General features: G+C 42.9%; 1 protein-coding gene across 1 annotated transcript; it reads left to right on the top strand.

Annotated features, from left to right (window-relative positions):
- The first annotated feature begins 1,145 nt into the window (after positions 1-1,145).
- Positions 1,146-13,063, top strand: LOC120306175 (tubulin beta-4B chain-like). Its single transcript, XM_039338884.1, has 4 exons — positions 1,146-1,304; positions 9,311-9,419; positions 9,912-10,022; positions 11,349-13,063. Exons 1-4 carry the CDS (start codon positions 1,248-1,250, stop codon positions 12,404-12,406), a joined length of 1,335 nt encoding a protein of 444 aa, XP_039194818.1. The 5' UTR covers positions 1,146-1,247; the 3' UTR covers positions 12,407-13,063.
- The last annotated feature ends 329 nt before the right edge of the window (positions 13,064-13,392 follow it).

The following is a 13,392-nucleotide window of genomic DNA, read 5'->3' on the forward strand; positions in this document are numbered from 1 at the left end:
TGTTTTATCCTCGGATCCAAACTAAATATCCCACTGCAGGAGCAGCAGTTAACACGCGCAGGCAAGTAAAATAAGCGCCTCACTAAGTACGCCTATCCATTCACCCCGATCCGAACCGAAGAGATTGTCTTCGGAGCTGCCCCAAAGGCGTCGGGTATTTCTCATCTAGGAATTGACAGAAGAGCGCCTGAACATCGACAGGGCAGGTGGGAAACATTTCGGCTCCTAAAGAGACGTGCTAGACGCACGTACAGCGCGCTTTGTTGTTGTTGTTAATTGTGAAGTCGTGTCCGACCCATCGCGACCCCATGGACAACATTCTTCCAGGTCTTCCTGTCCTCTACCATCTTCTGGAGTCCATTTAAATTCACACCTACTGCTTCAGTGACTCCATCCAGCCATCTCATTCTCTGTCGTCCCCTTCTTCTATTGCCCTCAATCTTTCCCAGCATTAGGCTCTTCTCCAGTGAATCCTTCCTTCTCATTAGGTGGCCAAAGTACTTGAGTTTCAACTTCAGGATCTGGCCTTCTAAAGAGCAGTCGGGGTTGATCTCTTCTAGGACTGACCGGTTTGAACGCCTTGCAGTCCAAGGGACTCGCAGGAGTCTTCTCCAGCACCATAGTTTAAAGGCCTCAATTCTTTTGCGCTCAGCCTTTCTTATGGTCCAACTTTCACAGCCATACATTGCAACTGGGAAAACCATGGCCTGGACTATACGTACTTTTGTTGGCAGGGTGATGTCTCTGCTTTTTAGAATGCTGTCTAGATTTGCCATAGCTTTCCTCCCCAGGAGCAAGCGTCTTTTAATTTTTTGGCTGCAGTCCCCATCTGAGGTGATCTTGGAACCCAGAAAAATAAAATCTGTCACTACCTCCATTTCTTCCCCATCTATTTGCCAGGAATTGAGAGGGCCGGATGCCATGATTTTGGTTTTCTTAATGTTGAGTTTCAAGCCAACTTTTGCACTCTCCTTCTTCACCCGCATCAAGAGGCTCTTTAGTTCCTCTTCACTTTCTGCCATTAGAGTGGTATCATCTGCTACCGCCTGGCAAAGCGGCGAGAAAGAGTGGTGGCATTGGCATTGCCAGTCAACTGCAGCCCATGCGCAGTCGCTGCAAGAATAGCCCTCCCCTTCCCGGCGGAGCCCCATTTAAGGCGCATTACCGGAACGGGCTGAAGTCGGAGAGAGACGTGGAAAGTCGAAAGTAGAGCTTACGCGCAGCTAAAAGCAACCGACAGCAAAACCATGAGGGAGATCGTGCACCTGCAAGCCGGCCAGTGCGGCAACCAGATCGGGGCCAAGGTTAGAGGGAAAAACGCGGCTGGTGGAGGGATTCTTCCCCGAATTGGTTCTCGGGCAGGTTGCGATCGGAGAGACAAAGGAAGGGAATGGGGTTAACGTGACCTCCAGGAGCTTAATAGAACCATTCCGCTCGGGATCGAAGCGCGTGGGGGGGGGGGATCAAGAGCAATGCGATCGAAATTTGCTTGAGGGGGTGGGGGAGCTGAGCGGGAAATTTCGCTGCTCTGATCTCTCTTCCTGTCCTCCTCGGGAATGCCTGTCCATAATGGCTCCCTACTGGAATGTGCCTGGAACGTAGAGTGGGGAGATTGGGAAAGGGCGAGAAAGCGCGGCATTGATAGAGCGGAGAAGAGTGGCTTGGGGGCTCAAAACCTTTGTCAGGAGCCCTTTTTGCTTTGTGTCGCATTTTCTAACCGGGAACCTATGGCGGGAGTGGACGGATCTTTCTGCAATGCGCCGCCAACATGGCTTCCACCTCTCGTCTGAAGAAATCCCAGCAAAAACGGTGGGGGCAACGCATCCATCCTTCTGGTTTCTGCCGGGCGCGAATTGATCCTCTAGTGGTTTTTGAATGACCGAGTATCGGTCCCGGGAAGCATTTCCCGAAATCTGTCAAGAGGCACGTTTGCACCGAGCTTTTGGCGCAAATCCAGCCAGCTCGGTATTATCCTGACTGACTTCGTTGCACTTAAGATTATTGTAACCTGTGTGTTGTAATTGAGTTTGTGAAAAACTAACTCCAGTAAGAAATTGGCCTGAAATAGGGTAAACTGTGTATTCTGGTGCATAAAGCTGACTATGAAGAACTTCCCAGCAATCTTCCCCAACCTGTTCCCCTCCAAATATGTTGTTGAGTTGCATCTGGCTAAACAAGGAGTATTATAACCCAGCAGCTCATTTGTAAGATGCCACATAATGCAAAGCTGGTGCATGACATACACTGAGTTATTTAAGATATTTCCTCCTTTGGTACACAGCAAGTCTGAATGTCATGCACTTCTTTTAGGATGCTTCTTAGATTATATTCAGAACTTCCCATAGTCTAGCTGCCCTAGATATCTTAACCCCAGCTCTCACAACTAGCAGTGGATTGGAATATATTTTCTTTATCGGAGGTAGCCAACCAGGTATCCTCCAGAATGTGTCCCAGCCAATATAGCTAATGGCAAGGTATGGAGAGAAACGCTCAAAAGCATCTGATATCTACTTTTCCTGGTATGCCTTAGAATACCATACAGTAGTCCTCATTTAGCAACCACAGTCGGAACTGGCAATTTAGCTGTTAAATGAAACGGTTACTTAGTGACACCATGACTGTGCTTATGATCTTACTTCAGTTTTCCTTTGCTTTACACAGCTACAAAGCTCACAAATGAAGATTGATTGTAATGTTATATTTTCATCACCACTGTGACTGCAAATAGTGACTGAATGAGTTAGTCATTATTCAAGAGCTACCTTTGATCTTAATTCTGACAACTCCTAATATATTCTTCCTGGCCACAATGCGATTTCTGTGTTACAGCCAGCTCTCAACTGTCTTAGAAAATTGAGCTTTCTTTGTTAATTTGTATCCACAAACTGCTGGCTTAACCCACCAGTTCTAAGGAAAGGGGAAGTTGATCAGAAACATGGCACACCTTTTCCTCCTTCCCCACAATAGTGCTCCACCCTTGTTAGCAAGGTAATCCTTCACATCAAGAATTAATGTTATAGATTTATGGAGATATGAGAAAATTGAACCTTGATCTTTCTCCTTCCTGCCCTCCCTGATGGAGGGACTGGATTGTTACTAAACCAGTCCTCCTAGGAGATCACTTAACCCTTAACTGCTGAGGCTGAACTATCACAGAGCAGGTAAAACTGGGCACTTCCACCTAAGACTGCACCAAAGGGGAGCTCACCAATTGTAATTTTCTCCTCCTTGCAAAAATATTGGGGAAAGAGGTGCTTCTTCCTGGCTGCCTATTAGCTATGTAAATGAGCTTTTCCTGGTAGGAGCCTTCCCCTGCAGTCTGAATGAGTCACCATTGCTCCGCTCATTTTACTTTTTGAAAGCTCAGCAAGCTGTTTCTGGGGTTAGATGGTCTATGAATAACCTCAAGCTGTTAACTTGTATCTCCCTGAAAAGAGACAGTTACCAGCTGGGCTACTGCTTCAGAAGGCATCCTTGACTTTCTGACATATGGCTACCATTCCCAGTATCTCGCATGTGGTTGATGTATTTCTTTTACAGCTATCTTGCTGCAAGGCCTCTCACAGAATATGCTGTGGTTCCCTAAACAGAATGAGCAGCTTTTCTTCCTGTCCCTCTCTTAAAAGAGATACTTAACTTGTGGCTAAATCTTGTGAGGTTCCAAAACTTAATTTAAAAACAGGGCAGCCCATTCCCTTCACAGGGAACTTAAAAGGCTTATGTACAATTTTCAATGTACTTTCTTAGTGATGGGATTTGTCCCCAACTCTCACATTGCAGCCTGCAAAACCAAGCTGGTATCAGTAGAAGCTTCAGCCTTTGGAGCAGGGGTCTCCAAACTTGGCAACTTTAAGACTTTGTGGACTTCAACTCCCACAATTCTTTAGCCAGCAGGGCTGGCAGCGGAATTCTGGGAATTGAAGTCCACAAGTCTTAAAAGTTGCCAAGTTTGGAGACCCCTGATTTACAGCAATGAGATCTGGTGTGCTCTCCACATGCAATGGCAGCATCTGAACTCTCCACCTGAAATTTAAAATGAACCTGGTCTTCCTATTGCCATAATAAAAGCGATTCCTTCTCTTTGACTTGGAGATGACCGCTATCAAATCTGGCCTACAAGCTGTGAAATAGAAGTGGTTATTGTTGGTCAAAATAAACAGTCTCTCTTAACTTTAAGGCTCTGTCAGCTGTATAATCTTGTATTTTGCTATTGAGTCCTCTTTGGCAACCAGGAGAGTCTAATCTCTGATTTCTCTTCCTAATTTGGGGAGAAAAATGAAAACAAACAATGACAGTTAAATTCTCAGCCTGAAGGGCAGTGGAGTACTGGAGATTTGCTGAGCTGGACAGTGTCCTTGCTGCTGAGCTTTCCCTGCAGCCTGGCAAGTGCCCTGGCACCTGATTGGGGCCATACTGAGAACTCCTCAGCAATCCAGGTGATTGCTAAGGCCTGTCATTTGCTCACGTGCTGGGTTTATAATTGCAGTGTTTCCTTCTCTGCACCGCTCTGGCTGTTTTTTTCCCCTGTGGTGTACGTGCGGAGGGGTGACTTTAAGGGACATGGCCGTGTCTGCATCTCCTTAGTCTTCACCCTCCAAATGCTTGCTTGCTTTCCCCAGCCCCGCCTGCTTTCCCTGGCGATTGGTATAAATAGAAACTGCCACTCATGCTGCAGCAGAATGTGAGAGAGACGAGTATGGCCCAGGAATTCCATTTAAAGCTGAGTGGCAGCAGGCACAAAGTAGGGAGAACCAGCTGTAGAGTCTGCCTGGGCTGCAAGGCAGCCATGTTTGAATGGAAGGCTTCCCAGATCCTCCTGGCAAAAATAAGCCAGGGTTCAGTATAATAGATTTCTAGAAACACAAATAAGCCCACCTTCTGTTCCGTTTTGTACAAGTTACAGGTAGTCCTCGATTTACAACCATAACTGAGTCCCATATTTATGTTGCTAAGCGAGATAGTGAGTGTCACCCCATTTTGTGACCTTTTTGCCACAGTTCATTAAGCAAATTGCGGCAGTTATATGAATCATGAGGTCATTAAGTGAATCCCACTTCCCCCGTTGACTTTGCTGATTGGAAGCTGGCTGGGAAGGTTACAAAGGGTGATCACATGACCCCGGGACAGGGCAACTGTCCTCAATATATGCCAGCTGCCAAGCGCCTGAATGTTTAATCATGTGACCCTGGGGCTACAGCAACAATCGCAAGTGTGAAAACTGGTCATAAGTCACTTTTTTCGTTGCTGTTGTAACTTTGAACAGTCATTAAACAATTGGTTGTAAGTCAAGGACTACCTGTATGAAAGTAACATAATTTAGTATTATGAGTTTTAATATTTCATTAAAGTTTATTATAAAATAAAATACAAATGGAAACCAAAGTCAACAAAGAGGAAGAAGAGAAGTACAAAGAGGAAGAAAAAATAAGTAGTGATTTCTGAATTTTCTTTACTGCGGAAGAATACAAAAAGAGTGAGTTTCAACCTTTGGCTTTACATTCTAAACAGTTCAAACCATTTGTACAACAACAAAGTCATTCTAGTCATCAAAACCTAAAATTAAAGTTGCATTTTTTCAGTTTCAAGCACGAAGTCCCGAAGCAGTTTCCAAGTAGGGGAAAAAAAACCTACCGTATGTAGATTCTTCTCTTTAACTAAAACAGTCAATTTTGCCATCTTTGCCAACATAATTTAGTACTGTATTACAAGCTGCTTTATGTTCTTTAAAAGTCCTGTTCTGCACAGTTAACATAAATAGTATTCTGAATTTTTCTATTTAAGGTACAACCACAACAACTTTAGATCAAATTGTTTTAAATCCTGTTGTAATAGAGGATCCGATAGAATTAAGGTCTAACACAAGAATTCGAAATAAGAACTAGTACTTTAAATACTATGTCCCAGCAGCATTCATTACTCTGGCTGGGAGACAGGATCCCCAGCTAATATGCCAAAAATGGGAAAATACTAGCACTTAAAAGTTTAAACATTTCAAGAATTACACTGATCCCTTTGCTTGGTTGCCAATGGTGGAAGGAAGTTTTCCTATGTTCCTGTTTAAACTGGCTGAGTTCATATTTTCTGCTAAGTCATAATGTGATTTATTTGACTTTTGCTTAGTGCGGTGTGATCCCAGCACTGTGGTTTGTAAATTATAGCTCTGTGTGTGAAGCCACCATGAGTAAAAAAGTAGTTTGGTTGTGTTTATCTTCCACTTGTTGGCTTCCTTAAGCCAACACATCTAACTCAGTATATTATGACACAAGATGCTGGACCATCAGATCTTCATTCTGATCCATCCATTTTGCGTATGACTTGCCTAATTCAGTACTGCCAACAGTTTGGTCAGTGGCTTTCCAGAACTACAGATTGTGACTATATCTGTCCTACTTCAAGATAGCAATGTTGGCAAAATAACAGATATATTACCGCAGAGCAATGATTCTTCCTTAAGCTTAAGAGGGAAAATAAATGTTTTCTTTCTCTTCTCGTGCAAAAGATGGCTAAAACAAGGCTTTGCAAAAAAGACAAGTTTTCCTCACCTTCCCAAGGGCCACTGATTTGAAAAAGGCAATGCATTTATGATACAAAGAAGTGAAATTAAATATTTCTACATCTACAAAGCTTTTATATCACATAGCACAGACACTTATAAATATAGAACACATATATCTAGGACAGCGGTTCTCAACCTATGGGTCGCGACCCCATTTGGGTTCGATCGACCATTTCACAGGGGTCGCCAAGCAAGGCTGTCCGCCATTTTTTTCCCCTTTTCCGGCAGGTGCCTTACCTCCCTTGGGCTAGGCCAGCTGGTGGCCCAGCCGGTGGTCGGTCTGCTCCGTCTCTGCCGCTTGCCAGCTACACCTCGGCCGGCACAGGAGGCAGCACCACGCATGTGCAGCGCTCCTGGGCAGGGAAAGTCCTCAACTTACGACCGGTTTAGTCCTCGACTTACGACCGGTTTAGTCCTCGACTTACGACCGGTTGGGGATTGCAGCATTAAAAAGGTTGAGAACCACTGATCTAGGAGATGTGGAAAGAGAAAGCTTTTGTAGAAAAAAAAGTCCTCTATTATATGAATTGAAACAGTTGGAGACCTGAAACAAATTACAGTAATTTACTGAAGTATCCTAAAATGATGGCCACTGGGTTCCTGGCCAATCAGACCCAGAACCTCAAATACAGATATGCAAAATATTATGTAGGAAAAAATATATTATGAATCATAAATAATTAATCATTAAATACATCAGATCTAATCTTTAGCTTACAGCTGAATTCCTAGGGTTTAAACAGGAAGGTACTTTAATTGGGTTTTATACTTTTGATTAAGTTATGTTACACATAGTTAAGATTATCCTGTTGCAATCTTCTTCTGTGGTATGAAAATAAGTCCCATGAGCATACTGTACATCCGATTCTTGCAATTATCCACTAGATTTCTCCAAAAAAGGAGGAGACACAAGTTGATGCATAGATCCTGCAGTGGGTGGGGCACATCCTTGGAGTCTAGTCTATAGGATAGTGAACCCTCTTTAAACATTTGGAGGCTGTAATGAAGAAACTGCTTTTAAGATCATAGTACAGGTAGTCCTTGACATATGACCACAATTGAGCCCAAAATTTCTGTTAAAGTGAAACATTTGTTAAATGTGTTTTGCTCCATTTTATGACCTTTCTTGCCACAGTTGTTAAGTGAATCACGGCCGTTGTTAAGTTGGTAACATGGTTGTAAGTGAATCTGGCTTCCCTAGTGACTCAAGGATGAAACTTTGGCAGCTATATGCCTCTGCATTTCAATTTGCCTTTAGAGTAAGGGGGGGGGGATGTTACTTTTGAGTGGGTTAGAGAAGGAGAAACAAAACTTCTATGATTCGGCTGAAGACCGTGAAAGCCTGAAACATTTTTAAGGACACCATAACAGATGTGGATTTGAAGCAGGCGGTTCCCATAACAAAGTGAACTTGTTTATATGGACTGCTTAAGACGTTGGGGGGGGGTGTTGGCTGGGAAAATTATTGTTTAAGTCTATGAATTGATGTTGGTGTTGCTTCAACATTACCATGCAGTGTATTCAATAAACAGTAAGATTTTTGGAGATGGAATGAACCTGGAGTTGTATTTGGTTTATCGAGCTGGATATTGACAGTGACTTTACTTGTCAGGTCACAAAACGTGATTGCATGTTCCTAGGACACTGCAACCATCATAAATATGAGTCAGTTGCCAAGCATCTGAATTTTGATCATGTGACCATGGAGTTACTTCAACGGTTGTAAGTGTGAAAAACGGTCATAACTCACTTTTTTCAGTCCTGTTGTAACTTTTAACAATCACTAAATGAACTGTTGTAAATCGAGGATTACTAGTATTGTATGAGATTTGCTATCACCCTCTCATTTCCCAAAAGATTATGAATTCCAGCTGCAGTTTATGGCAACAGATCATCATGAAGCACAGTAAAGCTTCTCATGGTTTGTGTATTAACCTCAGCAGGCAGCAGCAGATGCTTAAATAATGAAGGGCAGGCAACCGAATCCTGTCTTCCAAAACCTTGCTGGGACCATATGAGACATCCTCCCCATCGTACTTGGATAAAACTGTCCTTAGGAGTATAAGGGAGTTGGGATAGGCTGAGTGTCAAAACTGAATTTCTTATTGCCCAAAGTGTAGTATGGCCTGGTGTGGGTGTCTCTTAGATTACCTACTAGACCTTTCAAAAATTGTACCCTGAAGGTAGAAAGTTTGAAAGCCGTAGTACTGAATCAGATGACTGGTTGATGTCGGTGGAACTGAATCCTGTCTATTTCACAAATTCCTTTGGAGGTCAGGATGACAGATGAGAGCTTGTTGAGTGAAGAGGAATTGATACCTTTGCCTTGCCAATGCTTGAGATAATTGGTAGCAGATCCAATATGTGCCGTTTGACTGGCAAAATGATCTGAAGTAGGGGGCAATGCTGCAATTAACCTACCCCCCCTCTTGGTTATATTGCTGTCCTATGCAACAGGTGCATACTGACAAATGCCATCAGCTGTAAAGAAATGTATCTGCCTGCTTTGCAAGGCTGCACTAGAGACTCATGGAAAAAGGCTTTGTGATTTTGGCACCTTTAGTGGAAAACCCAGCTGGTACCCTCCCAGTCCAGTATTGCAGCCCCTCTGGAGAAATTGATATGTCGCACTACACTCCCACATAAAAGCTATCCAAATATGCGATAGAACCTTGACATTAAAGTGAGCCCAGTCTGGTTTTCAGAAGGATTTGTCCTGTCACTAATTCTTTGTCCTTTTCCCTGACTTAACAGTTCTGGGAAGTCATCAGCGATGAACATGGCATTGATCCCACCGGCAGCTACCATGGAGATAGTGACTTACAACTGGAAAGGATCAACGTCTACTACAATGAAGCCTCAGGTCAGGTTCCCTGCATTTCAGAGTGCCAGAGACACCTCTCTTCACTGCCTCCATTCTGTTCAATGTTATCTCCTTTCTGCCCATCTCTATCCTGATATCTGATATATTCTTTTTTTAATGGAAAAAATAAAACGAACATTGCTTTTTGGTTCCTAAGTGAAACATGCTGTTTGCTGAGCAAAAAGTACAATGTGGAGATACAAGGCCTTACCTAACTTCTTTATTGCATACTTGACAATTTCAGTTTTGTTTAGTATATAATCTATAATTCGTTGTCACCTAAGTCCTTTTTATGAATCCAAGCATTTTCTTCTCTCTAAATATGTTAGTATCTCTCCTTAGCCCTGGTGAGAGAATGTTTGTATTGCTATCACAATGAAATCACAGTAACCCTGAAAGCAAATCTTAATCAGACATAGCATGTTAGATTAAATGTGTTGAACTGTTTCTGATTGTCAGCAGGGAGATTCTTAAAGTTATTTTTCTACCCAGGTGGCAAATATGTGCCTAGAGCTGTCTTGGTTGACTTGGAACCTGGAACCATGGATTCTGTAAGATCTGGACCTTTTGGACAGATATTCAGGCCTGATAACTTTGTCTTTGGTAAGGATCACTGTTGAGATACTCTGCAATTATTCTCCAGTCAAGTTAGACCATAAATTTTGCATACTGCAGCTATCTCCCTTAACATGCTTCTTCACGCTCCTGTTTTGTTTTAATTAATTATTAATTTACAACTAATTAAAAATCTGAAATATGATTTACAGCAAAAACAAAACTACAAATTCAACATCTGCTGTTTAGAAATTACTTATTTCAGTGTTGTTGAACCAGATTTGTTTGACCTGCTATTTCAGAGAACAGGATATATATTGTTATCACTATTCCAAAGATGTGCATGAGTTTCTTAGTCTTAATTTTTTCCAGTGTTAAACAACTATTCTCTTTCTGCCCTGTCCATAAGTCTTGGCTGATAGGAGAGTAGACTCCTATCAGGGATAGGGATATCACTTGGTAACATGTATATCTTTAACAAGCAATGATCAATGTCACTATGTTTCTACAATCCAGCGACATTGAAATCCAAATGGAACAAAAGTAGGGCAAACCAAGATCACACACGTATGTCTGTATGATGTTCAAGTAAAATACAATTGCTATTAACTGGTGGTGTAATTATGATGTCAGATATGAGCTAGGCTCTTGCACAACTCATTGCCCTTGGAGCTATTAGGAGACTATTTGCAGACTGTTTCGAAATATTATGTAGATTTTTATATGCATTGACACTTTGGTATGTAGATGTTCAAAGTATTTTTTTTTCCTTTTGCTCTGGGATAAAGAGGAAGAACATTGAGGTATTAAGGCAAGCTGTGCATTGCCATGTCCCAACAACAGCATTAAGTCTGCAAAGAAGCTCTTAATTTAAACCACTCTATGTATAAGGTGTGCCTGAAGCTAAAATAAGATAGCAACACCTTCTTTTATTGCTGCATTACTTTGCATTCTGCACACGCTACAAAAGATTACACCTTAAGTAGAATTTGAATTGATTGACAATAGAGATGTATCAGTAATGTTCCGTAATGAGGAAAGCATTTTTGATGCAGTAAGACTGAAGTCAGCAACACAGAGCCCAAATGTTTGTGGATATCTTCTTTGATGCCCACCAACTAATTTTAGAAGCTGGATGCTAGGGCTTGAGTCCATCCCATTAGCACTCTTCTGTTTTCTCATCTGGAAATGATTTGATTCCTCTGGTAACCTAGCAACTGAGGAAGCTTGCCTTTAGGGGGGAAAAGTGAATGAGAAAAAGTGAAAACTAATTTGTAGCAAGCATTCATTGAACTCATTGCAAATGGCAAACAATAAACCAAATATTTTTATCCTCTTCCTTCCTCCCCCCCCCCCCCAATTCCTGCTACTCAGGTCAAAGCGGTGCTGGAAACAACTGGGCCAAAGGCCACTATACAGAAGGAGCTGAATTGGTTGATTCTGTCCTAGATGTGGTAAGAAAGGAAGCTGAGAGCTGTGATTGTCTCCAGGGTTTTCAGCTTACCCACTCTCTAGGTGGGGGCACTGGATCAGGGATGGGTACCCTGATGATCAGCAAGATTCGTGAGGAATATCCAGACCGTATCATGAACACCTTCAGTGTGGTGCCATCACCCAAAGTTTCAGACACAGTAGTGGAACCCTATAATGCTACCCTCTCAGTACACCAACTGGTGGAGAATACAGATGAGACCTACTGCATTGACAATGAGGCTCTCTATGACATCTGTTTCCGTACCCTCAAGCTAACAACTCCCACTTATGGAGACCTCAACCATTTGGTCTCTGCTACCATGAGTGGTGTAACAACCTGCCTCCGCTTTCCTGGCCAACTCAATGCTGACCTTCGCAAGTTGGCTGTGAACATGGTTCCCTTTCCTCGCCTGCATTTCTTCATGCCTGGCTTTGCCCCTCTGACCAGTCGTGGCAGCCAGCAGTACCGGGCCTTGACTGTACCAGAGCTAACACAACAGATGTTTGATGCCAAAAACATGATGGCAGCCTGCGACCCCCGTCATGGGCGTTACCTGACAGTAGCAGCTGTCTTCCGAGGCAGGATGTCTATGAAGGAAGTGGATGAGCAGATGCTGAACATTCAGAACAAGAATAGCAGCTACTTTGTGGAATGGATCCCCAACAATGTCAAGACAGCTGTGTGTGATATCCCACCCCGTGGCCTTAAAATGGCAGCTACTTTCATTGGTAACAGCACAGCTATCCAGGAGCTCTTCAAGCGCATCTCAGAGCAATTCACAGCCATGTTCCGTCGCAAGGCCTTTCTCCACTGGTATACGGGTGAGGGCATGGATGAGATGGAGTTTACAGAGGCCGAGAGCAACATGAATGACCTGGTCTCAGAATACCAGCAGTATCAGGATGCTACTGCTGAAGAAGGCGAGTTTGAAGAGGAGGCAGAGGAGGAAGTTGCATGATCTCTCTTCTCTACTCTATTCTGCTTTTCTCTTTGTCTCTCTTCCTGCCCTTTACTCCTCTTCTTTATTCCAGCCAGTCTTCTGAACCATATTGGACCATGTTGCTTGCCTTGGCAAAGACTTGGAACATTGTAAGCCAGCCTAAAGGATCTTAAGAGTGGAATCTTCTGAGACTTACCTGCCTGCCTGCCTATCTCAAATTCTGCAGGGTGGAATAATGCATATAGGAGTACTGTGTTGGTATGAGGAGGAAGAACAGGCCTCTCAGTTGTGTTCAGGAATGGCAGCCACTGGTAATGTTTCTAGCTAAAAGCACTAAACAACGTATTTTCTTATCCTCTCTCCCAGTCCCCTCCTCTTTTCTTTTCCCTCCGCCCAATATCTCATGCACATCCCTCTGTGATGTCTGTCTTGAGTGTTCTGTGTGGTCATGTAAGTTTTTGTTTCCAAAATGAGTATGCGCTAACTCGTAGCTTGCATTTGTTTGGGTTTTCTTCAGGTTGGGCTTAAAGGAAAGATTAATGGAACTGGGGAGGAGATAGTTGAGGGGAATGGGCACAGTCCTTTAGCATGAAATATAGTCCCCCCTTTGAGTGTATTTGTTATCAAAGAATTGTATGTCTCCACAATAAACTACTGAAAAATAATTTAGGCTAATTTTGGTTTCAGAGATTGTTTTAAATCTACCTTTTAAATGCATGACTTTCTCACTGTCTCTTAATGTATTGCTTTATCTCTTAAGCAAATTTCTGTCTGTGATGGAATCTGTGAGAAAGGATGGAACAGCTCACAGAACTCCTTTCTTAATGTATTCACTATAAATGAAGGCTGGAGTATACTTACATAGTTTTCAAGACTGTAGCCTAACTCTGACCTTAACCCTGCAAACCTTTCTTTCTTGGTCATGTGCTGCTATTTGGGGCTTGACACTATGAGATAAGCTAAAGTAAGGTAGAGCAACTGGCCCAAATTTATCCAGAGAGTTC

Source organism: Crotalus tigris, unplaced genomic scaffold, assembly GCF_016545835.1.
Source record: "Crotalus tigris isolate CLP2741 ecotype Arizona unplaced genomic scaffold, ASM1654583v1 scf7180000017723.350638, whole genome shotgun sequence".
Lineage (NCBI taxonomy): Eukaryota > Metazoa > Chordata > Lepidosauria > Squamata > Viperidae > Crotalus > Crotalus tigris.